At 50.6% G+C, this 22,999-nt stretch overlaps 1 protein-coding gene across 3 annotated transcripts in view; it reads left to right on the forward strand.

The window, feature by feature from the left end:
• Positions 1 to 22,999, forward strand: part of UNK (unk zinc finger) — a 55,523-nt gene that overhangs the window by 28,350 nt on the left and 4,174 nt on the right. Inside the window, exons 2-13 of one of the 3 annotated variants that reach the window (XM_053569547.1) lie at positions 7,313 to 7,522; positions 8,377 to 8,553; positions 8,664 to 8,794; positions 9,300 to 9,435; positions 9,938 to 10,055; positions 11,291 to 11,375; positions 16,640 to 16,743; positions 17,163 to 17,363; positions 17,909 to 17,974; positions 19,505 to 19,679; positions 20,502 to 20,603; positions 20,716 to 20,904. In XM_053569547.1, coding sequence (XP_053425522.1) covers positions 7,313 to 7,522; positions 8,377 to 8,553; positions 8,664 to 8,794; positions 9,300 to 9,435; positions 9,938 to 10,055; positions 11,291 to 11,375; positions 16,640 to 16,743; positions 17,163 to 17,363; positions 17,909 to 17,974; positions 19,505 to 19,679; positions 20,502 to 20,603; positions 20,716 to 20,904 — 1,694 coding nt within the window. Of the gene's footprint in view, positions 1 to 7,312; positions 7,523 to 8,376; positions 8,554 to 8,663; positions 8,795 to 9,299; positions 9,436 to 9,937; positions 10,056 to 11,290; positions 11,376 to 16,639; positions 16,783 to 17,162; positions 17,364 to 17,908; positions 17,975 to 19,504; positions 19,680 to 20,501; positions 20,604 to 20,715; positions 20,905 to 22,999 lie in introns of all 3 variants that reach the window. The other 2 variants (XM_053569548.1, XM_053569546.1) reach the window with 2 other exon arrangements.

Consider the following 22,999-nt stretch of genomic DNA (forward strand, 5'->3'; position numbering starts at 1 on the left):
AGTAGAGCTCACAGTACCCTTCCAGGCTTTGTCAGTCCCTTCTTCGTCTAAGATATGACTTTCTGCCAGATGTGGTGGCTCACACCTGTAATTCTAGCATGCTGGAGGCCAAGGAAGGTGGATCTCCTGAGTTCAGGAGTTGGAGACCAGCCTGACCAAGAGTGAGAACCTGTCTTTACTACAAACAGAAAAACTAGCTGGGCATTGTGGTGGGCGCCTGTAGTTCTAGCTACTCGGGAGGCTGAGGCAAGAGGATGGCCTTAACCCAAGAGTTTGAGGTTGCTTTGAGCTGTGACGCCACTGTGCTCAACTCAGGGCAACAGAGTGGGACTCTGGCTCAGCACTGGTATGTAGTTCAGTGACTAGGGCACCAGCCACATACACCAGAGCTTGGTGGGTTCTAACCCAGTCCAGGCCTGCCAAACAACAATGACGACTACAACAAAAAATAGCTGGGCATTGTGGTGGGCGCCTGTAGTCCCAGCTACCTGGGAGGCTGAGGCAAGAGAATCGCTTAAGCCCAAGAGTTTGAGGTTGCTGTGAGCTGTGATGGCCAGGATACACTACTGAGGGTGACATTGTGGGACTGTGTCTCAAAAAAAAAAGATGTGACTTTCTCTGACAACTTTCACTTACTCAGAGCTTGAGTGCTTTTGTGACTCATCCTGTCTACTGTAGGTCACTAAGTCCTTGTTAATTCTGATTGGGCAGCAGTGTGTGTTTACTGGCTTTTATCCTTGATCGTGAGTATTCCTGGGAGATAGAAATGTGAAGAATTCAGCTTTGTGGCCCCTGCTACCTCCCCTGGTCTTAAAAGAGGTAGGAGGCAGCTGGTCAGTCTTTCCCTTCTTGCTTTGACTGTGGACTTCTTGGATTTCCTGTCAGCTGCTTTTAACTGAGGGGTGGGTCTTAGCCTTTTTAGTGTCTTTAGTTTCTTTAGTGTGCTTTCAGTCCTTTGAAAAGATGGATTGGGGCTTGGCGCCTGTAGCTCAAGCGGCTAAGGCCCCAGCCACATACACCAGAGATGGCGCGTTTGAATCCAACCCAGGCCCACCAAACAACAATGACAACTACAACCAAAAAATAGCCAGGCCTTGTGGTGGGCGCCTGTAGTCCCAGCGACTTGGGAGGCTGAGACAAGAGAATCGCTTAAGCCCGGGAGTTGGAAGTTGCCATGAGCAGTGATGCCATAGCACTCTACCCAGGGCGACAACTTGAGGCTCTGTCTCAAAAAAAAAAAAAAAAAAAAGATGGATTGGAACCTAATGTTTATTTCCACTGAAGACTTGTGTTTCATTTGAATCCATGAAAGTAGAAAAGTGATTTGTAAGGGTTTTCTCCCTACCTTTGAGCATTGCTTCTCTGTTAGCAGCAGGTGAAAAGGCAGAGGGAGAGTGGAAAATTCTGAGCAAACATTTTGGCTCCTAGGTAAGGGATGGTACAGTTTGTTTAATGACTTAAACAAGAGGTTAGAATTACAATCAATTGAAAATGGGCTTTTGGCTCCTTCCATTATGAGGGGCTTTTTTGCAGGACAGGTCCAGTCTTATCTGCTAAGATAGACGTGCTGCACTACATTGCTTCTCACTTAGGAATTAAGATTCCACTCTGGATACTCTGCCTGGTGATGGCATCATGAGCCTGTTGGTATTGTCCCGTGGACTTTGCTCTTTTTATGAATCTCTTTTATTCCTTAAGGTATTCCTTTGCTGATCTCATTTAGCAAACTTTGTTTTTTTACTCTATCTTATTTTCAAGGTACTATATTGGGTCATTACAAACTTGCTATCAAGGAATTTATAATCTAGTAGTAGAGAAAAATGTATATAGTGTTACTATGCTGTGTAGATGAGAATAATAGGAATTGTCTAGAGAATGTGCCATAAAAATGAGGAGGACAGGGCAGCGCCTGTGGCTCAAGGAGTAGGGTGCCGGTCCCATATGCCAGAGGTGGCGTGTTCAAACCCAGCCCCGGCCAAAAACCACAAAAAAAAAAAAAAAAACGAGGAGGACAAGAAGGTAGGTGGAGGTCAAGGAAGGGTTCATGGAGGTGGTGGCATCAAAGCTACATTACCATTGAATTCAGCCTTGAAATATTTCTACAGGTAAGGAAGAGGATATGAGCAAAGACAGGAAAGTTAAAGGTCTATTTGCAAGACATCAAGGACTCTACTGTTACTGGCTAGAATGGAGAGGAATTAGGGAAAACTTCTCCAAAGTACACCATACAGAATGTGTAGGGCCTGGAACACCAGACTAAATAGTTGGTGTGTAGGTCAGTGGCTATGGGAAAAGGCTGAAGTCTCTTAAGAAAGTGAGTTAAATCTGAGCTCTAAGAAGAGTAATCAGCACTGTGCAATGTAACCTGGACAGGGAGAGTCCAGAAGCTGGGAGACCAGTTTATGAAATGGACCCAAGTCCCTGACCTGGGACAGTGACAGTGAGAATGGAAATTAAGAGGCTTCACATGAGGGAATTTGTTGCTTCTTTGTTCTTATCTGTGGTATCCCTGCCACCCAGAGCCTCTGGGGAACCTTACCTGAATGTGGCACTATGCACATGTTTGCCCCAAGTAAGCAGAACCACCAGGTCTAGTCTTGGTCCTCAGGGACCTCTTCTCCTCTAAAAGGGACAGATTATACCCAGAGTCAGGATGATCACATTCTAGATTTCCTCCTGACTCTGCTTGTGCTTTCGGTGAGGCACTGACACCACATCGATAAATACCGCTCTTAGGATTGCCTATAAATGAAAACAGAGTGCAGCTGAGCACCATGGCTCACGCCTGTAATCATGATACTCTGGGAGGCTGAGACAGGTGGATTGCTTGAGCTCCCAGGTTCGAGACCAGCCTGAGCAAGAGTGAGACCCCATCTCTAAAACAACCAGCTGGGTGTTATGGTGGACGCCTGTTGTCCCAGCTACTCGGGAGGCTGAGGCAAGAGAATGGCTTGAGCCCAGGAGTTTAAGGTTGCTGTGAGCTTGATGCCATGGCACTCTACCAAGGGCGACAAAATGAGACTGTCTAAAAAAAAGAAAGGCTCGGCACGTATAGCTTAGTGGCTTGAGCGCCAGCCACATGTGCCGGAGCTGGCAAGTTTGATTCCAGCCTGGGTCTGCCAAACAACAATGACAACAACAACAACAAAAATATTGCCGCGGACGGCGCCTGTGGCTCAGTGGGTAGGGTGCCAGCCCCATATACTGAGGGTGGCAGGTTTGAACCCGACCCTGGCCAAACTGCAACAAAAAATAGCCGGCATTGTGATAGGCGCCTGTAGTCCCAGCTACTTGGGAGGCTGAGGCAAGCCCAGGAGTTCGAGGTTGCTGTGAGCTGTGACACCACATCACTCTACTGAGGACAATAAAGTGAGACTCTGTCTCTAAAAGAATGAAAATAAATATATAGCTGGTGTTGTGGCGGGCGCCTGTAGTCCCAGCTATTTGGGAGGCTGAGGCAAGAGAATCGCTTAAGCCCAAGAGTTGGAGGTTGCTGTGAGCTGTGATGCTACGGTACACTACCCAGGGTGACATAGTGAGACCCTGTCTCAAAGAAGAAAAAAAAAACACAGAATGCCAGCTTGTGTGATGGCACAAGCCTTTAGTGTCAGCTACTTGGGAGGCTGAGGCAGGAGGATCACTCGAGGCCAGGATTTCAAGATTATGATGCAGCATGGTTGTGCCAGTGCACTCCAGCCTGGGCAGCATAGTGAGACCCCCATCTCCAATAATTAAAAAGTATATAGGATAGGGCGGCGCCTGTGGCTCAGTGAGTAGGGCGCCAGCCCCATATGCCGAGGGTGGCAGGTTCAAACCCAGCCCCGGCCAAACTGCAAAAAAAAAAAAAAACTAGGATGTCAGTTAGATTGGAATTTCAGATAAAGAATAGATAATTTCTTTCAGTATATCCTCTGCAACATTTGGGACATATCTAAATTATCACTTTTTATCTGAAATCCCAGTTTAACTGGGTATTCTATACTTAATCTGTCAATTTTGACCACACCTCACTCTTCTCTACTCCTGGTTCTAAGATTAGCTTCCCCATCTCAAGAAAGTTCCTTCTCTCCCGTTTTCTACCCGTTACCTACTAAGTTTCCTAATGAGTCCAAAGACTCAGGAGGAGTATGTACTCCCAAGAGAGGGATTTGCTTAATAATAGTTCAGGGCTTCCCAACTTAGTACCAGGACTTAGTACCTGTGTGCAGCATTAGGGCATAGGTTTCTGTCCAACAGAGAGGAAGAAAGATGTTTTGTTCAAAGGCCAAAGGGAACCCTTACAGATTTCTGCCCAGTGTCTTCAGAATGTACCTGTGGCCCAGAGATCATACATGTTAAACTTCCTTCCCCCCGATTTTTTTTTTTTTTTTTTTGTAGAGACAGAGTCTCACTGTACCGCCCTCGGGTAGAGTGCCGTGGTGTCACACGGCTCACAGCAACCTCTAACTCTTGGGCTTACGCGATTCTCTTGCCTCAGCCTCCCGAGCAGCTGGGACTACAGGCGCCCGCCACAACGCCCGGCTATTTTTTGGTTGCAGTTTGGCCGGGGCTGGGTTTGAACCCGCCACCCTCGGCATATGGGACTGGCGCCCTACTCACTGAGCCACAGGCGCCACCCCCTGATTTTTTTTTTTTTTTGTAGAGACAGAGTCTCACTTTATGGCCCCCGGTAGAGTGCTGTGGCCTCACACAGCTCACAGCAACCTCCAACTCCTGGGCTTAAGCGATTCTCTTGCCTCAGCCTCCCAAGTAGCTGGGACTACAGGCGCCCGCCACAACGCCCGGCTATTTTTTGGTTGCAGTTTGGCCGGGGCCGGGTTTGAACCCGCCACCCTCGGTATATGGGGCCGGCGCCTTACCGACTAAGCCTTAAGACAGTCTCATTTTGTCACTGTCAGTAGAATGCCATGGTGCCATAGCTCACAACAACCTTAAATTCTTGGGCACAAGCGATCCTCTTACCTCAATCTCCCAAGTAGCTGGGATTACAAGCCCACAATGCCTGGCTGTTTTTTTTTTTTTTTTGTAGAGATGGAGTCTCACTTTATCGCCCTCAGTAGAGTGCCGTGGCATCATAGCTCGCAGCAACCTCAACCTCCAACTCCTGGGCTTAGGCGATTCTCTTGCGTCAGCCTCCCAAGTAGCTGGGACTACAGGTGCCCACCACACCACCTGGCTATTTTTCTGTTGCAGTTTGGTTGGGGCCGGGTTCGAATCTGCCACCCTTGGTATATGGGGCTGGCGCCCCACCCGCTGAGCCACAGGCGCCGCCCAATGCCTGGCTATTTTTTTTTTTTTAATTTGGCCGGGGCTGGGTTTGAACCCACCACCTCCGGCATATGGGACCGGCGCCCCACCCGCTGAGCCACAGGCGCCACCCAATGCCTGGCTATTTTAAGAGACAGGGGTCTCTTGCTTGCTTAGCCTGGTCTTGAACTCCTGAGCCCAAGTGATCCACCCACCTTGGCCTCCCAGAGTGTTAGGACTACAGGTTTGAGTCACCGTGTTTCCCCAAATTCTTCATCTACTAGTATCTCTCCTTCCCTTCCCCTTTTTTTTTTTTTTTTTCCTCACTTTGTTGCCCTCGGTAGCTCTTAGCCAACCTCAAACTCCTGGGCTCAAGAGATTCTCTTGCCTCAGCCTCCCAAGTAGCTGGAATAACGGATGCCCACCACATGCCCAGCTATTTCTTTTCTTTTCTTTTTTTTTTTTTCTTTTTAGAGATAAGTTCATTCTGGCTCAGGCTGGTTTCATACCTGTGAGCTCAGGCAATTCACCCACCTCGGCCTCCCAGAGTGCTAGGATTATAGGTATGAGCCACCCAACCTGTCCCCCCTGCCCCTGTCCTCCTTCCTCTGTCCCAGCCTTGGTGAAGTATTGTTTTGGAGTTTCAAGGTACCCTGAACAAACATCTCTCGTGAGCCTTCCCATAGGAATAATTCCATCTGTGACTTGTGTCTCTGATGTGAAAACGTGAGCTTCCTAAAGATCAGAATTACCCCTTTCGTGGTGTCCTTGTTGCTCAGCACCATGCCTGCTGAGGTGCACAATAAATACGTGCTGAATCAACAGCGGGGCTCTGTATAGAAGCTTCACTGCCCTTTAACCCCAATTGTGCTCTTAGGGAACATCTGGCTGCCCCCCTATATACACACTTAAGCATTTTACTGTTCAAGTCTGGAAGGATTTTTCTTTTTTTTTTTGAGACACAGTCTCACTTTGTTGCCCTCGGTAGGGTGTTATGGTGTCACAGCTCACAGCAACCTCAAACTCTTGGGCTTAAGTGATTTTCTTGCTTCAGCCTCCCGAGTAGCTGGGACTACAGGCACCTGCCACAACGCCTAGCTATTTTTTGCTGCAGTTGTCATTGTTTAGCAAGCCCAGGCTGGGTTCGAGCCCACCAGCTCTGGTGTATGTGGCTGGCGCCCTAACCACTGATGGACACTGAGCCTCTGGAAGGATTTTTCATTGGCATAAAAGAAAACCGACCTGAAAAGTCTGAGCCCTGGATTTACTTGCCCTCACACCTTTATTACAGCCAGACTAGTAAGCCCTGAGTATCTTGGAATGAGCCAAAGATATGGGCTGGACCCTTTGGCCATTGGTCCATGCCTTCCAGATCCAGGCTCTGCTCTGAGCCCAGGCAGTTGTTTGAGATCAGGAACAGGACAGGCTGTGAGGGAGGAAGGCCTCTTCAGATGCCAGTGTGAGCTCCTTCCCAAACTTTTACCTCAGTAGTACTAGAAAATGTTTCTGGGAAGAAGTAGGCAGGCAGGGCAGTAATTACCAGAGTCAGTCGTCCAGAGGGGACACTTGTGACCTCAGCTTTCGGCTCCAAAGCTGAAAAGCCTGTTGCTTGTCTGCATATTTCTTCCCACAGTCCTAGCCTTGCTTGTGGTACAGGTGAGGCCTCCAGCAATTAGCAGGTGCAGGTGGATCTGGATAGGAGAGGCTCATACAGAGTTTGGGAGAGACTCTTCATGCTCTTGTTTGTAGCCCTTTGCCTGTGATTTGTGGTTTGGTCTAGGAACCCTCAGGGAGGGCACAGAGAACCAAGCTGCTACTGAAGATCTCAGCATGTCTGGTAGCTGATTGTGGGGCCCTGTGATCTGTGGTTCTTACCTTTTAGGCTGGCTTGGGACTTGGATTTGTCGTGGATCTGAATGTTGAGGTTCAGAAAATTCCCCTGGTGTCCCAATGGAACCAGCACCCCAGATTTGATCCCTTAGGAGACTTGGTAGTAACTTCTTGCTGGGAAGCAAAGGGCTTTACCCTCTGCTCCTGGCCTCTCAACATGGGGCTCTCTCTGCAGGTACCTGAAGGAATTCCGCACGGAGCAGTGTCCACTCTTTGTGCAACACAAATGCACACAGCATCGGCCCTACACCTGCTTCCATTGGCATTTTGTGAACCAGCGGCGCCGCAGGTCCATCCGCCGTCGGGACGGCACCTTCAACTACAGTCCTGACGTCTACTGCACCAAGTACGACGAGGCTACAGGCCTCTGCCCGGAGGGCGACGAGTGAGTGCCCAGCTGCCCTCAGAGGAGCCTTGTGTCTCCTTCTGGGGTAGATATATAGCTCCAGTATAGTTCTCAGAATAGGCCGGGAAGATTCTGGGAAGTCAACTAGAGGCTGTTTTGGGGAGGACTTGCTGCGGCCCAGCCTATCTTCTTATGGCCTGGGCTTAAATCCTGCCATCCTCAGGGAGCAGGCTACCTTTCGCTTTCCTAACTTTCAGGAAGCCCAAGATCGGCCTTTGTTCTGCTGAGCCTAAGGGGCCACACCTAAACCAAGGTGGCTCCTGGGCCTTTCATCCTACCCTACAGATCACAGGTACCCTGTCTTTACCCTGCAACCACCACTGCGTTCCATGCAGGTCTCACTAAGGCTATTTAGAGAGACAACCTCACAGTTCCTATGTTTGCTAACCCTAAATATCTTACTGCAAGTCCTAGGGCACAACACTAATGACAAACATGAGAAGGCGGGCAACCTGGAAACGTCACGCAGAGGGGATAATCATTGACTGTGCCTGTTACTTGTTCCAACATTGGGGAGGGGTGATGGACACCATAGGGGTTCTACGGGTATAACTTGTGGAACCATACCTGCATCAGCACTCCTTTCTCACAGAGGTCAAAGGCTTGCTGACTCCTCCTCCAGTCTAATGAAGGGACTCAGAATGAGAGGGTGTGCCCAAGTTTTGGGCAGGTTGTTTGCTTCTCTGAGAGCCTCCAAGTCTGGGCAAGCATCTGTTCTCTCTGCCATCTGTCTCGCTCAAGAATGTCAGACCCTATTAGGCCCCCTTCAGACTGAGAAAGCTAGCCCAGACTGCAGGGGGCAAAGATGGGTGACCCCCACTACCATGTTCCAGGTGTCCATTCCTGCACAGGACTACAGGGGACACTGAGCGCAGGTACCACCTTCGTTACTATAAAACTGGAATCTGTATCCACGAGACAGACTCAAAAGGCAACTGCACCAAAAACGGCCTGCACTGCGCTTTTGCCCACGGGCCCCATGACCTCCGCTCCCCTGTCTACGACATCAGGTGGGCTGGGCTGATTGTGGTAGGCTGGGCTATGGGGCGGGGCCTGAGGTAGAGGTGTTCTTTGTTTCCTGTCCTATCTCCTCCATCTTCATTCTTTCCTCTCCTCCCAGGGAGCTCCAGGCCATGGAGGCCTTGCAGAATGGCCAGACCACAGTAGAGGGCAGTATAGAGGGCCCGTCAGCTGGGGCCGCGAGCCATGCCATGATAGAAAAAATCCTCAGTGAAGAACCTCGATGGCAAGGTATAGGCCACCACACAATTGGCCATGCCCCCTCCAGCCACAATCTGTCCCCTCTCCTGTCCTGAGGACTTGGTTCATCACTACCTACTGCCTCTTCTGGTTGAAGCCACTATCGCTGAGAAACATCCAGCCGCCCACCCCACCTTATGCCTGTTTGCATAGGGCACTTGAACTGGAGTTTTCTCACATACACCACATCCTCAAGATCTCCCAGGCCTCCCAAGTGTGCACCCATGCATAACCACACTCATGAGGGAGGTCCTTTTGCCCAGTGAACTGTGTGTATCTCCAGTGAGGGACAGCATCTGTCTTTCTTACCTCAGTGTCAGCTTGGTGTTACTTGTTGCAACCAGTGTGGCCTCACCAAGGTGCTCATGGCCTGGGAGGAGGTGGCCTGCCCACACCTCTCACAGGAGCCTCAGCTACTACTTCCGCTCCATGCCTGTTATTCTCAGGGCCCTCCAGCTCCCTTCACCTGACCCCTGCCCTCTGGCCCCCTATGCAGAGACCGCTTATGTGCTGGGGAACTATAAGACGGAGCCTTGCAAGAAGCCCCCGCGGCTGTGCCGCCAAGGCTATGCCTGTCCCTACTACCACAACAGCAAGGACCGGCGGCGGAGTCCCCGGAAGCACAAATACAGGTCCTTTGGCCCCAGGAGGCCAGCCATGGGAGGGAGGAGTGGCAGGGAAGGGATGGTGGCAAAGACTGCTACCCCTGTGGCTCAGGGAGGTGGGAAGATTTCAGAATGACAGAGCCCAGGTACTAGGGGAGGGAACAGAAAGGATTGATGGATGGTGGGAGCCCAGGTCCATCTCCTGCATAAGTGAATTCTCTCCAGTTCTGATCCTAAGAATCAGGTGCTGGACTGGGGCCAGGCTACAGTATGGACAGTGTGGTTCTGGTTCTAGCCTGACTATGGGCTTGTATGGTGCTTGGTGGGTCCTGGCTGAGGGGAATAGGCCTGGTTTCTGGGCCTAGTAAGGCCCTTATTCTGCAGCTGGTCTTTCCCGTTTCTGTGCTGGTGCCTGTGAGGCCGGGAGACCAGAGCAGGCCCTGAGCAGGACATGGATCCAGGTGGCAGCTGCTAGACCCTGATCTCACCTTCCCTGCCTCCATCTGACCCCACCCTCTCGTTGGGCCAGGTCATCTCCATGTCCAAACGTCAAGCACGGGGATGAGTGGGGAGACCCCGGCAAGTGTGAGAACGGGGATGCCTGCCAGTATTGCCACACCCGCACGGAGCAGCAGTTCCACCCAGAGGTGGGCCTTGGAGTAGGGGCTGGGGGCAGCTTCACACAGCCCCTTTGGGAAGCAGGAAGAGAGGCAAGGAGGGTCAGGACAAACGTTGAGACAACCCACCCTGACATCGTCCTGGAAGGAGCTCCTCCCAGGCAGTCCTAGAGGAACCCCACACCCTCAGTGAAGCAGCTTCTCTTGTTTTGAGCCCACACTCAGCAGGCAGCACTCTGCTTCCAGTATGTCTTCATGTCTCCCTCCCCACTTCCATCCCCCGGTGCTACTGACAGGGCAAGCGTAGCGGAGCATGGCATCCTGGCCATTCTGGGCTTTCTGCCACTCGTGGTGCTTATGATCCGCTGACAAAAGGTTTTGAAAAATAAAAAAGCCCCTTCTAGGGCAGCGCCTGTGGCTTAGTCGGTAAGGCGCCGGCCCCATATACCGAGGGTGGCAGGTTCAAACCCGGTCCCAGCTGAACTGCAACCAAAAAATAGCTGGGCGTTGTGGTGGGTGCCTGTAGTCCCAGCTACTCGGGAGGCTGAGGCAAGAGAATGGCTTAAGCCCAGGAGTTGGAGGTTGCTGTGAGCTGTGTGAGGCCACGGCACTCTACTGAGGGCCATAAAGTGAGACTCTGTCTCTACAAAAAAAAAAGCCCCTTCTAGTAGTCCTGTTCTAGATCAGAGTCTGGAGTCCCTGCAACCACCCTGATTCTCTTTCCCCACCAATTGATCCTGTGAGGTGGCCCTGGAGCATGTCAGCGTTCCTAGCTCTTGTGCAGGGTACAGAAAGGCACATGTAGTTCATTGGAAGCCAGGATGCTCTGAGTTAGACACATGAACAGAGACAACCTGATAGGGTGTCAGACAGCAGAGCGAGCAGTTAGATCCAGTGTTGATTGTAACCCAGGGTGCCCTGTTGGTGGATGTGCTGGGGGTGGCTGTGTGCTGCCTGGGATTGTGGCTCAATGCCTCGGAAACACACTTAGGGCACAGCCCTGGCCAAGACCATGAGTGGAGGGCAGCTGGAGAATATCCTTTTGTGAATGGTGGTGAGAACTGTGATGCCAGTAGGGAGAGTGACAGTGGCAGTGGGCTGCCTCAGGAGTTTGAATAAGAAGTTGATAGGGAGAAACTTGGGGGAGTGGTACAGACTGGATGGGAAGGAATGACTAAGCTGGCCACCTATGCTGAAGGAAGGGGGCCCACTCATCCTCCTTTCAGAGTCTTAAGTCTAACCTACCTCTCCTCTGCTCTCTCCAGATCTACAAATCCACCAAGTGCAACGACATGCAGCAGTCGGGCAGCTGTCCCCGAGGACCTTTCTGCGCCTTTGCCCACGTAGAACGTATGCTGTTCCCATTACTCTGGGTAGTGCCTCTCATGTGCCCCTGTCCCCAAGCCTTGGCTCAGGCAGAGCAGTGGCCCTTGGCAGGATACCGTGCAAAAGAGTGCATGCCTGCCAGCACCAGGCCTTGTCCCTGTTAGAAGTTCCATTCCCCCCACCTCTCTGGAACTTCCCAGGGTATGACATAGAGACTGTGGGGACTTTCCTCCTGGGCGGGCACTTGGAGTCCAGGCAAGTTGGAGCAGCAAGCCTCCTGGAACTGACCCAGCAAACCCCACTAGCCCTCCCATGTCACACCTATCACAGACGTCATTAATGGAACATGGAGCAGAGCTATCCATTCAGAACATAGAGTGACCCCCCCATGTCATTTCTAAATATGTTTTAAAATTTTCATTTTGTACCTTCAAATAGCAGACCCATTTACCATTTTATTTTATTTATTTTTTTGCTCCCCCTCCCTATTTATTTACTTATTTATTTATTTTGAGACAAAGTCTCAAGTTGTCACCCTGGGTAGAGTGCTGTGGCATCACAGCTTAAAGCTCACAGCAACCTCAAACTCCTAGATAGAATGAAGCAATTCTCCTGCCTCAGCCTCCCACGTAGCTGAGACCACAGGCGCCTGCCATAATACCAAGCTATTTTTTTTTTTTAGACAGAGCCTCAAGCTGTTGCTCTGGGTAGAGTGCCGTGGCATCACAGCTCACAGCAACCTCCAATTCCTGGGCTTAAGTGATTGCCTCAGCCTCCCAAGTAGCTGGGACTACAGGCGCCCACCACAATGCTCAGCTGTTTTTTTGGTTGTAGTTTTCATTGTTTGGCAGGCCTGGGCTAGATTTGAACCCACCAGCTCTGGTGTTTATGGCTGGAGCCTTAGTCGCTTGAGCTACAGGCACTGAGCCCCAAGCTATTTTTTGGTTGTTGCAGGTTGTCGTTGTTTTAGCTGGCCCAGGGTGGGTTTGAACCCGCCAGCCTTGGTGTGTGGCTGGCACCCTACCCACTGAGCTACGGGTGCTGCCAACTATTTATCATTTTACTTTTTTTTTTCTTTTTTGCAGTTTTTGGCCGGGGCTGGGTTTGAACCCGCCACCTGCAGCATATGGGGCTGGCGCCCTACTCCTTTGAGCCACAGGTGCCACCCTATTTATCATTTTAAAGCTAAAAAAACTGAACCACGTTAAAAAGCAAAAGAAACAGGTTAAATTAATTTTTTTTTTTTTTTTTTTTTTTGAGACAGAGTATCACTGTATCACCCTTGGTAGAGTGCTGTGACATCACAGCTCACAGCAACCTCCAACTCCTGGGCTTAGGCGATTCTCTTGCTTCAGCCTCCCAAGTAGCTGGGACTACAGGTGCCCACCACAATGCCCGGGTGTTTTTGATTGCAGTTGTCATTGTTGTTTAGCAGGTCTGGGCCAGGCTCAAACCTACCACCCTCGGTATATGTGGTCAGCACCCTACTTACTGAGCTACGGGCGCTGAACCAAGGTTAAATTAATTTTAACATTTGTATTTAACTCAGTATAAAACATTATCATTAAAATAGGTAATCGGGGCAGTGCCTGTGGCTCAGTGGGTAGGGCACCTGTCCCATATATTGAGGGTGTTGGGTTCGGCCCCGGCCCTGGCCAAACTGCACCAAAAAAAAAAAAGCAGGCCTTGTGGCGGGCGCCTGTGGTCCCAGCTATTCGGGAGGCTGAGGCAGGAGAATTCCCTAGGCCCAGGAGTTGGAAGTTGCTGTGAACTGTGTGACACCACAGCATTCTACCAAGGGCGATAAAGTGAGACTCTGTCGCTACAAAAAAATAATAATAATAATAATAATAATTAGTAATCAGGGATCGGCGCCTGTAGCTCAAGCAGCTAAGATGTCAGCCATGTACATGAGAGTTGGCAGGTTCAAATCTAGCCCAGGCCTGCCAAAAACAATGACAACTACAACCAAAAAAAAACAGCCGGGCACTGTGAGCTGTGACAGCACAGCACTCTACCCAGGGTAATAGCTTGAGGCTCTCCCTATCTGCTTATGGAACCAGACAGATAAAAATATCTTTCTAACTATTCACTATCAAACCCAGCAGAGATCAAATGTTCACCGTAACAGATCTCTTGGGGCCCATCAGGTTAAGTCCAATGGTGCAGAACTTGGTTCCATTAAATGCTGCGACTGCATATATTTTCTGAAGATCTGTTTTCTAAAAAAAAGAAAGAAAGAAAGAAAAATAGGTATCAGTATAAAAAAATTACTAAGATATTTTACCTTTTTTTTTTTTTGAGACAGAGCCTCAAGCTGTCACCCTGGGTAGAGTGCTGTGATATCACAGCTCACAGTAACCTCCAACTCCTACACTTAAATAATTCTGTTGCCTCAGCATCCCAAGTATCTGGGACTACAGGTGCCTGCCACAACACCCTGCTATTTTTTGGTTATAGTTGTCATTGTGGTTTGGCAGGCCCGGGCTAGATTTGAACCTGCCAGCTCTGGTATATGTGGCTGGCACCTTAGCCGCTTGAGCTACAGGCACTGAACCAAGATATTTTACCTTTTTTTGGTACTAAGTCTTTGAAATCTGATCTCTGTTTTAATACCTATAGCACATTTCCATTCAGACTAGCCAGGTTCAAGTACTCAGTGCAGAACATTGCAAATCTAGATCCCCCAGCGTTACATTCCAGGCTGCCAGAGATGGAGCTCAACTTCACACCTGTCTCCACCTCAGGAGACTTTTCTAGTTCTCCTTAACTTCTTCCCAGGCTTAAGCTCTGTTTCTGAGACTAGAGTGAAAAACAGGTAGGTGTGGGCACAGTGGTAGCTCATGCCTGTAGTCCCAGCTACTTGGGAGGCTGAGGTGGGAGGATTGCTTTAGCTCAGGAGTTCGAGGCCAGTGTGGGCAATGTAGCAAGACCTCATCTCTACAAAAAATTAAAAAATTAGCCAGACATAGTGGCATGCATCTATAATCCTAGCTACTCGGGAGGCTGAGGCAGGAGGATTATCACTTGAGCTCAAGAATTTGAAGTTGCAGTGACCTGTGATGAAACCATACTACTCCAACCTGAGTACAAGACCCTGTCTCCATTTTTTTTTCTTTTCTTTTTTTTTTTGAGGCAGTCTCACTCTGTTGCCCAGGCTAGAGTGCAGTGGCATGTTCATAGCTCACAGCACCTTACACTCCTTCATTCAAGCAATCTTCCTGCCTCAGCCTCCCAAATAGTTGGGACTACAAGTACTTGCCATGACACCCAGCTAATTTTTCTGTTTTTAGTAGAGACAGGGTCTTGCTCTTGGTCAGGCTGATCTTAAACTCCTGACGTCAAGTGATCCTCCTGACTTGGCCTCCCAGAATGGTAGGATTACAAGCATGAGCCACCATACCTGGCAACCTTCTCTCTTTAAAAAGAAAGAAACCCGGGCAGCACCTGTGGCTCAGTGAGTAGGGCGCCGGCCCCATATACTGAGGGTGGCGGGCTTGAACCTGGCCTCGGCCAAACTGCAACAAAAAAAATAGCCGGGCATTATGGTGGGTGCCTATGGTCCCAGCTACTCGGGAGGCTGAGGCAAGAGAATCGCCTAAGCCCAAGAGCTGGAGGTTACTATGAGCTGTGACAGGGCACTCTACTGAGGGCTACAAAGTAAAACTCTATCTCTTGAAAAAAAAAGAAAGTAACCCTTGGGCAGTGCCTATAGCTCAAAGAAGTAGGGTGCTGGCCCCCTATGCCGGAGGTGGTGGGTTCAAACCCAGCCCTGGCCAAAACAGCCAAAAAAAAAAAAAAAAAAAGAAAGAAAAGAAAAAGAAAAAACCTCGTCTCAAAAAAGAAAAAAAAAGTGAAATGAAATATAAAGTGGGGCCTATGGGAGGGGGAAACATTTTTGTTTTGGGGGGGGGAGACAGTTTTACTTTGCTATGACATCATAGTTCACAGCAACCTCAAACTTTGGGCCTCAAGCGATTCTCTTGCCTCAGCCTCCTGAGTAGCAGGGACAACAGGTTCCCACCACAATGCCCAGCTATTTTTATTTATTTATTGTTTGTTTGTTTGTTTGTTTGAGACAGAGTCTCACTATGTCACCCTCAGTAGAGTGCCATGGAGACACAGCTCACAGCAACCTCAAACTCTTGGGCTTAAGCAATTTTCTTGCCTCAGCCTCCCAAGTAGCTGGGACTCCAGGTGCCCGCCATGCCTGGCTATTTTTTTTTGTTGCAGTTGTTTAGCTGACCTGGACTGGGTTCGAACCCACCACCTTTGGTGTATGTGGTGTATGTGGCTGGCGCTGTAACCACTGGGCTACAGGTGCTGAGCCCTGGCTATTTTTAGAGACAGAGTCTTGCTTTTGCTCATTCTGGTCTTGATCTTGTGAGCTCAGGCAATCTACCCACTTCAGCCTCCCAGAATGCTAGGATTATAGGCAAGAGCCACTGCACCCAGTGGGAAACATTCTTAGTGCAGAGGTGGTCCCCAACCATGGCCCCCAGACTGCCTGAGACAGCACAGAGAAGTGAATAATAGTTCAGGTGTTGGAGTTGTACAGGTCATAGTTCAAATCCTAACTCTTCTGTTTGCTGCTTCTGTCACTTTGGTAGGTTTAGCTTATCTCTCTGCACCTCTGTTTCCTTATCTGTAAAATGGAGAACATGATATTACCAGTATCTTCTAGGTATCATGAAGATTTATAATTAATACAAGGTGCTAGCGTGTTGTTTGGCATGTAGTAAGAGTACACGATACCATGTTAACAAAGGCAAGGCAGGAACCTTCCCTTTATGTGCAGAGAAGGCATTGTTTCCTTTAGGGGAGTCCAGAAGCATTTTTATTTATTTTTTTTTAGAGACAAGAGTCTCACTGTATCATCTTTGGGTATAGTGCCATGGCATGGCGTCACATCTCACAACAACCTCCAGCTCTTGGGCTTAGGCAATTCTTTTTTGTTGTTATTGTTGTTGCAGTTAGGCCAGGGCTGGGTTCAAACTCGCCACCCTTGGTGTATGGGGCCAGTGCCCTACCCACTGAGCCATAGGCACCACCCAAGGTTTAGGCGATTCTCTTACCTCAGCCTCCTGAGTAGCTGGTACTACAGGTGCCTGCCACACCGCCCGGCTATTATTTGTTGCAGTTTTACCAGGCCGGGTTTGAACCCGCCACGCTTGGTATATGGGGCCAGCACCCTACTGACTGAGCCACAGGTGCCACCCATCAGAAGCATTTTTAGAGGGGCAGAGTTGGCTTAGTAGCCTGCCAACTCCTGCCTCCATGTCTTACAGAGCCATCCCTAAGTGATGACCTACAGCCTTCCTCAGCTGTATCCAGCCCCACCCAGCCGGGTCCCGTCTTATACATGCCATCTGCTGCCGGAGACTCGGTGCCTGTGAGCCCCTCCAGCCCGCATGCCCCCGACCTCAGTGCTGTACGTGCCTGTCCTGGGGAGTGGGTGGGCACCATGCCTGCCCAGGAGCCAACACCTGCCTCTCATGATTCCCAGGCCCACAAAGGGTGCCACCTTTATGTTTTTCTGTGTCAAGTCCCAGGCCTGGGGAAGGGGATGGGGTAGTCTCCATAGCCTGTGTTGATCAGCATGGTAGGACTGGTTGAAGGAATAAAGGTTCATGTCATCCCTACACCCAATTCCCTTGTTAGGTTTAGGGGTCCCTGGGTGGTTGTTGCTGCCCATTGACAGATGAAAGTGAATCTGAGCTCCTTGCTGAAGATCCTCCCTCTAGGACAGAAAAGTGGATGGGCCACATGGACTGCCTGCATTGTGCCCACTGGCCCTTCCCTCCTCTGCAGCTCCTCTGTAGAAATACCAGTCTGGGCAGCCCATCTAACCTCTGTGGCTCCCCACCGGGCTCCGTTAGGAAGCCCCTCAACCTGGAGGGCATTGTCTTCCCTGGAGAGTCTGGTCTGGCCCCTGGAAGCTATAAGAAGGCTCCTGGTTTTGAGAGGGAAGACCAAGTAGGAGCGGAGTACCTGAAAAACTTCAAATGCCAGGTAAGGGGTGGGGGGGGTGCAACAGAAGACACTTTAAACCCAGTGAGATTGGTTTTCTCACGTATGGGGCTAGAGAAGCTTGGAGGAGTGTCCTGGGGAGGATACCTGGGAGCTAGGGTTCCCCTGTCTTCAGTCTCTTAAGGACACAGCAGAATGAATAATAGTCACTCTGTTTTACATCCAGAGGCTAGAAAACTAGAGAAACCAAGCAGCTTCCTGTGTGGCTGGGAGAGCTAGTTACTAGAGGAGCAGGGATTCCCACCTTGATAAATGGTGGGGCCTAGGGAAGCGGGACAAAATGATCCCCTAACTGGACTTGGGGAGAAACCTCTTGGCCCTGTCTGAGGCTTAGGAGCTTAGGGTGGGAGGGAGATGAATGTGTGTGTGTTAAAGGAGGTTGTGTGGTAAGCAACAGGTGTCTGCCACCACCACCTGTGCCTGGTACCGTATCCTCAGCGAGCCATGGCACAGTCAGGTGGACTCCTTACTCAGGTGCTCCCCAAGGTGTCCCGTTCATCCTCAGCTCCCTGACTTTTCTCTTTCAGGCTAAATTAAAGCCCCACTCACTAGAGCCAAGAAGTCAAGAGCAGCCGCTGCTTCAGCCCAAACAGGTACAGAGCACTCAGCTCCATTCTTCACCTTCTGGTATCTATTGTGGGCAGGACTGGCTCTGATCCCCAGGAGGCATTAGGAAGTAGGAGGCACCACTTTCCCATAAACCGAGAACAGGACTGATGGTGTGGGGTGTCAGGTTTGGGACCCTGATCTCCTAGCCTCAGCAGTCAATTAAAAAACATCTCTGGTGGGGCGGCACCTGTGGCTCAGTGAGTAGGGCGCCAGCCCCATATGCCGAGGGTGGCGGGTTCAAACCCAGCCCTGGCCAAACTGCAACAAAAAAATAGCCGGGCGTTGTGGCGGGCGCCTATAGTCCCAGCTACTCGGGAGGCTGAGGCAAGAGAATCGCGTAAGCCCAAGAGTTAGAGGTTGCTGTGAGCCGTGTAATGCCACGGCACTCTACCGAGGGCGGTACAATGAGACTCTGTCTCTACAAAAAAAATAAAAATAAAAAAACATCTCTGGTCAGGTAAGGTGGCTCACACCTGTAATCCTAGCATTCTGGGCGGCTGAGGCAGGTGGATTACCTGAGTTCACAGATTTGAGACCAGCCTGAGCCAGAGCAAGACCTTGTCTTTAAAAATGGCCGGGCGTGGGCAGCGCCTGTGGCTCAGTGAGTAGGGCGCCAGCCCCATATACTGAAGGTGGCGGGTTTGAACCCAGCCCCAGCCAAATTGCAACAACAAAAAAAATAGCCAGGTGTTGTGGTGGGCGCCTGTAGTCCCAGCTACTCGGGAGGCTGAGGCAAGAGAATCGCCTAAGCCCAAGAGCTGGAGGTTGCCACAGCACTCTACTGAGGGCGACAAAATGAGACTCAATCTCTAAAAAAAAAAAAAATAGCCAGGGGTTGTGGCAGGCACCTGTAGTCCCTGCTACTTAGGAGGCTGAGTTAAGAAAATTGCTTGAGGGAGGCGCCTGTGGCTCAGTGAGTAGGGCGCCGGCCCCATATGCCAAGGGTGGCGGGTTCAAACCCAGCCCCGGCCAAACTGCAACAAAAAAATAGCCGGGCGTTGTGGCGGGCGCCTGTAGTCCCAGCTGCTCGGGAGGCTGAGGCAAGAGAATCGCGTAAGCCCAAGAGTTAGAGGTTGCTGTGAGCCGTGTGATGCCATGGCACTCTACCCGAGGGCGGTACAGTGAGACTCTTTCTCTACAAAAAAAAAAAAAATTGCTTGAGCCCAAGAGTTTGAGGTTGCTGTGAGCGGTGACGCCATGGCACTCTACCGTGGGCAACAAAGTGAGACTCTGTCTCAAAAAAAAAAAACCTCTGGAGCATCTGTGCTGTGCCAGGTCAGGTACTTCCTTCTGCCTTCCCTGCTTTAAGCCTTGAGAGGTAAGTGAGCCAGGCAACCTCCAAGACACATCTCTCCAACAATAGCCTCAGTGGGGTGTGGGGGCAGCTAGACAGGAGCTGAGATGTGCCTCCTCCCTCACCCTCCTACCCCCTGCCCCCAGCCCCATCTCCAGCCTCTGGCTGTGGCCTCTATTACATGGGCATCCCATTGCCTCTCCTTTCCCTCTCTTTGCAGGACGTGCTGGGCATCCTCCCCACGGGCAGCCCCCTGACCTCAAGCATCTCTTCTAGTATCACCTCCAGCCTGGCAGCTACTCCCCCTAGCCCTGTGGGCACCAGCAGCATCCCTGGCATGAACGCAAATGCTCTGCCCTTCTACCCCACCAGCGACACGGTAGAGTCGGTCATAGGTAATTAGGCCATTGCTGTTTGCAAGCTCAGGATTCAGAGAAACCTCAGTTTCTGAAGTGAAACTCAAATCAGCATAGTCTTGGAGGAAACAGAGGGTAGGCACTCTGGGCCCTTTAAGGTAAACAGAAAATGAGCCCAAAGTATAGGACCAAGACTGGCCCTTGTAGTTTTTTTGTGCAAATTAGCATCTTATCCCAAGACATATCATTTGGTCCCTGTTCATTCTCTCACTAAATATCTTACCAGCTATTAGAATTCATTGCCTGTTTCTCTCAGTGCTCATTTAGAGGTACCTGCTTTGTGCCAGGTTCTGTGGCAGGCCACTGGGGAGATTGATGACAACACACTGTTCTTACCCTCTAGGAGGAAAACTGTTTCCACTCTCCCAGTCCAGTTCATTAGGGGGCAGTGGACATTAGTCCACTTACTATGCACTAATCACCGAGGGCCCAGAGACCTGCCCACCCTCTGTGATCACAGGGCCAAGACACAGGAGCTATAACATCAGGTGATATAGGACCTCTGTCAGGGGCAGGGACCCAGGGTTGGGACTTGATTCCCCTGCAGGTATCAAAGGAGGCTTCAGAAAAGAGAGACATTTTGGATTTCATTGGCTGACAGCCCTGGGGGGTCATTGTTGTAGCAGGAGTAGTTCAGGCAAAGATGGAGAGGCTCAAGACAGCATGAGGCCAGTGTGGCCTGAGATTAATGATGCAAGGGGGCAGGAGATGAAGGAGAGGTTTTAGGTGGGTCTCAGAGCCTCAGGGGTGTGGGCCCTCGGGAGGCCAGGAGGCCCAACATCCTAATCTCTCTGTCCCTAGAATCCGCTTTGGATGATCTGGACCTGAATGAGTTTGGGGTGGCCGCCCTGGAGAAGACTTTTGATAACAGCACTGTGCCCCACCCAGGCAGCATCACAATTGGTACAAGGCAGTAGATGGGCAGGGTAGCCTGGGAGGGCTCCTTGGGGTCCCACCTTGCCCATGTGGTCCACTAGGTTGCCCTGCCCTCACCCAGCCTGGGCCTCTCTTGCAGGCGGCAGCTTGCTGCAGAGCTCTGCACCCGTGAATATCCCTGGCTCCCTGGGCAGCTCTGCCTCCTTCCATTCAGCATCCCCGTCCCCTCCTGTCAGCCTCTCCTCACATTTCCTGCAGCAGCCGCAGGGCCACCCGAGCCAGTCAGAAAACACATTTTTGGGGACTTCTGCCTCACATGGATCTTTAGGTAAGCAGAGACATGGCTCACTAAGGGAACCTGGGCAGGAAATTTGCCTTTTAGAAAGTGCCTTGGGCCAGTCTGTCCACTGCACATCAGCCAGACTAGAGGTTAGAGCAAAAGTTTGGGCAAGGAGGCAGTCAGGTCTCTGCCCTTCTGACCCTGGGCAATGATTTAGCTTCTCTGCCTTTGTTTCCTCTGCTGTGAAATGGTTGTAGGGGTAGCACCCATCATAAGGTTGTTGTGAGGATTAAATGAAATAATGGGATTGAAGCAAGGCCAGTGCAGGAGATGCAAGAGTCTCAGCTGTCAGTGCTGAGGCCTGGTCTTTGTCACCATTTGGTTCAGTTTTGCCCAATCCCCTAGATCTCTAAGAGGCTGGCCTATACCAACCAGGCTCCTGAGAGACCAAGAAGTTGAAATAAGTCACCCCTAGCTCAGGGGGCCTGTTCCAACAAGCAGAGGCTCTGGGAAAACCCAGAGCTAGCCTGGAAGGCTGTTTCTCCAGCACAGAATTACAATGGTGTGGACTGGGGCTCCAGAGGCATGACATGACACAGAGACTGGTGAGGATGTCCCCTGAGGGGGCACTATCCCACAGCTGTTCGAAGACCAGGAATTTCTCCCTGAGGGTGCTGGGTGCTGGGCATTCTTTTTTCTTTCCTTTTCTTTTTTTTTAGACAGTCTCACTACGTTACCCTTGGTAGAGTGCTATGGTGTCACAGCTCTCAGCAACCTCAAACTCTTGGGCTTAAGCGATTCTCTTGCCTCAGCCTCCCAAAGTACCTGGGCCTATAGGCGCCCTCCACAACACCTGGCTATTTCTTTTTGTTGTAGTTGTCATTGTTGTTTGGCAGGCCCCAGGCCTGGTTGAAACCGCCTCAGCCTCCCTGAGTGCTAGGATTGCAGGCGTGAGCAGAACATTGATTTCTTGGCACCTTTTCAGTTTGGAGGAGGTTGTTGTCCATTTAATGTTGATTCTGTTAGCTGTAAATGTTTAATGTCGCAGTTTTCTGACTTGCCGCATATTCTGGAGGCATCTTGATTGAGCTCTGTTTACTGGCTACATGTTCATTCTTCCACTATATGATTGCTTTTATTTTATTTTAGTTTAGTTGTGATACAGTGGTGCTCTCTCACCCAGACTAGAGTGCAGTGGTATCTCCATAGCTAACTACAGCCTCCAACTCCTGGGCTCTAGTGATCCTCCTGCCTCAACCTCCCCAGTAGCTGGGACTACCAGTGACCACCATGACGCCTGGCTGATTTTTCTATTTTTAGTAGAGAAGGGGGGGGCGGGGTCTCACTCCTGCTCAGGCTGGTCTTGAACTCCTGAACTCAATTGATCCACCTGCCTCAGCCTCCCCAGGTGCTGGGATTACAGGCATGAGCCACACGCCCAGCCCTACCATGTGATTATTAAGCACAGCTGAATAGATATGGGTGTGAGCCCAACAGTCCCTGCTGTCATGGTGCCAGGGCTGATGTGGAAAGCAGAGTCCACAGCCACAAGAGTCCTACCTAGAGTAACAGAGGGGACCTAACCTGTGCAAGGCAGTCAAGAGGGCCTCCTCTGAGGAGGTGGCTCCTCTCCTAGAGAATAATTGTCACCTGAGAGGACAGGAGAGCCTGCTGATGGGCCAGCCTCGTGTGTGGTGATGTCCCTCCTCTGGGACAGGGCAGTGAGCTACAGTGCACAGTGCAGTGCCTCCTCAAAGGACCACACCCTACATCTGTTGGTGTACTTGAATTGCTCAGAGGACAGAATGTTTTAAATCTAGTTCTGGAACATTCTAGCTGGATTAATAGGAAAGAGCAAGTAGTCACCAGAAGAATACATGGGCAGAATGAGACCAGATATGGACATGGTCCCCCTTAGGGAAATGAGGGCCAAGGAGCAGGGGCCAAGGAGCAGCGGCATGTGGTATTAGTGAACACCTGGATGGGGGCAGGGGTGAGGGGTGGTTCACTGGGAGGGCAGCCCTGGAGTCAGACACTCCGCCTATGTTCTGGCTCTACCACTTACTCTCTGTGCATTCTTGGTCACATATTTTAGCCTAGTGTCCTTGTCTATAAAACAAGGGGACAGACCCAAGGCTTCCCA

The sequence above is a fragment of the Nycticebus coucang genome, chromosome 18, assembly GCF_027406575.1.
Source record: "Nycticebus coucang isolate mNycCou1 chromosome 18, mNycCou1.pri, whole genome shotgun sequence".
Lineage (NCBI taxonomy): Eukaryota > Metazoa > Chordata > Mammalia > Primates > Lorisidae > Nycticebus > Nycticebus coucang.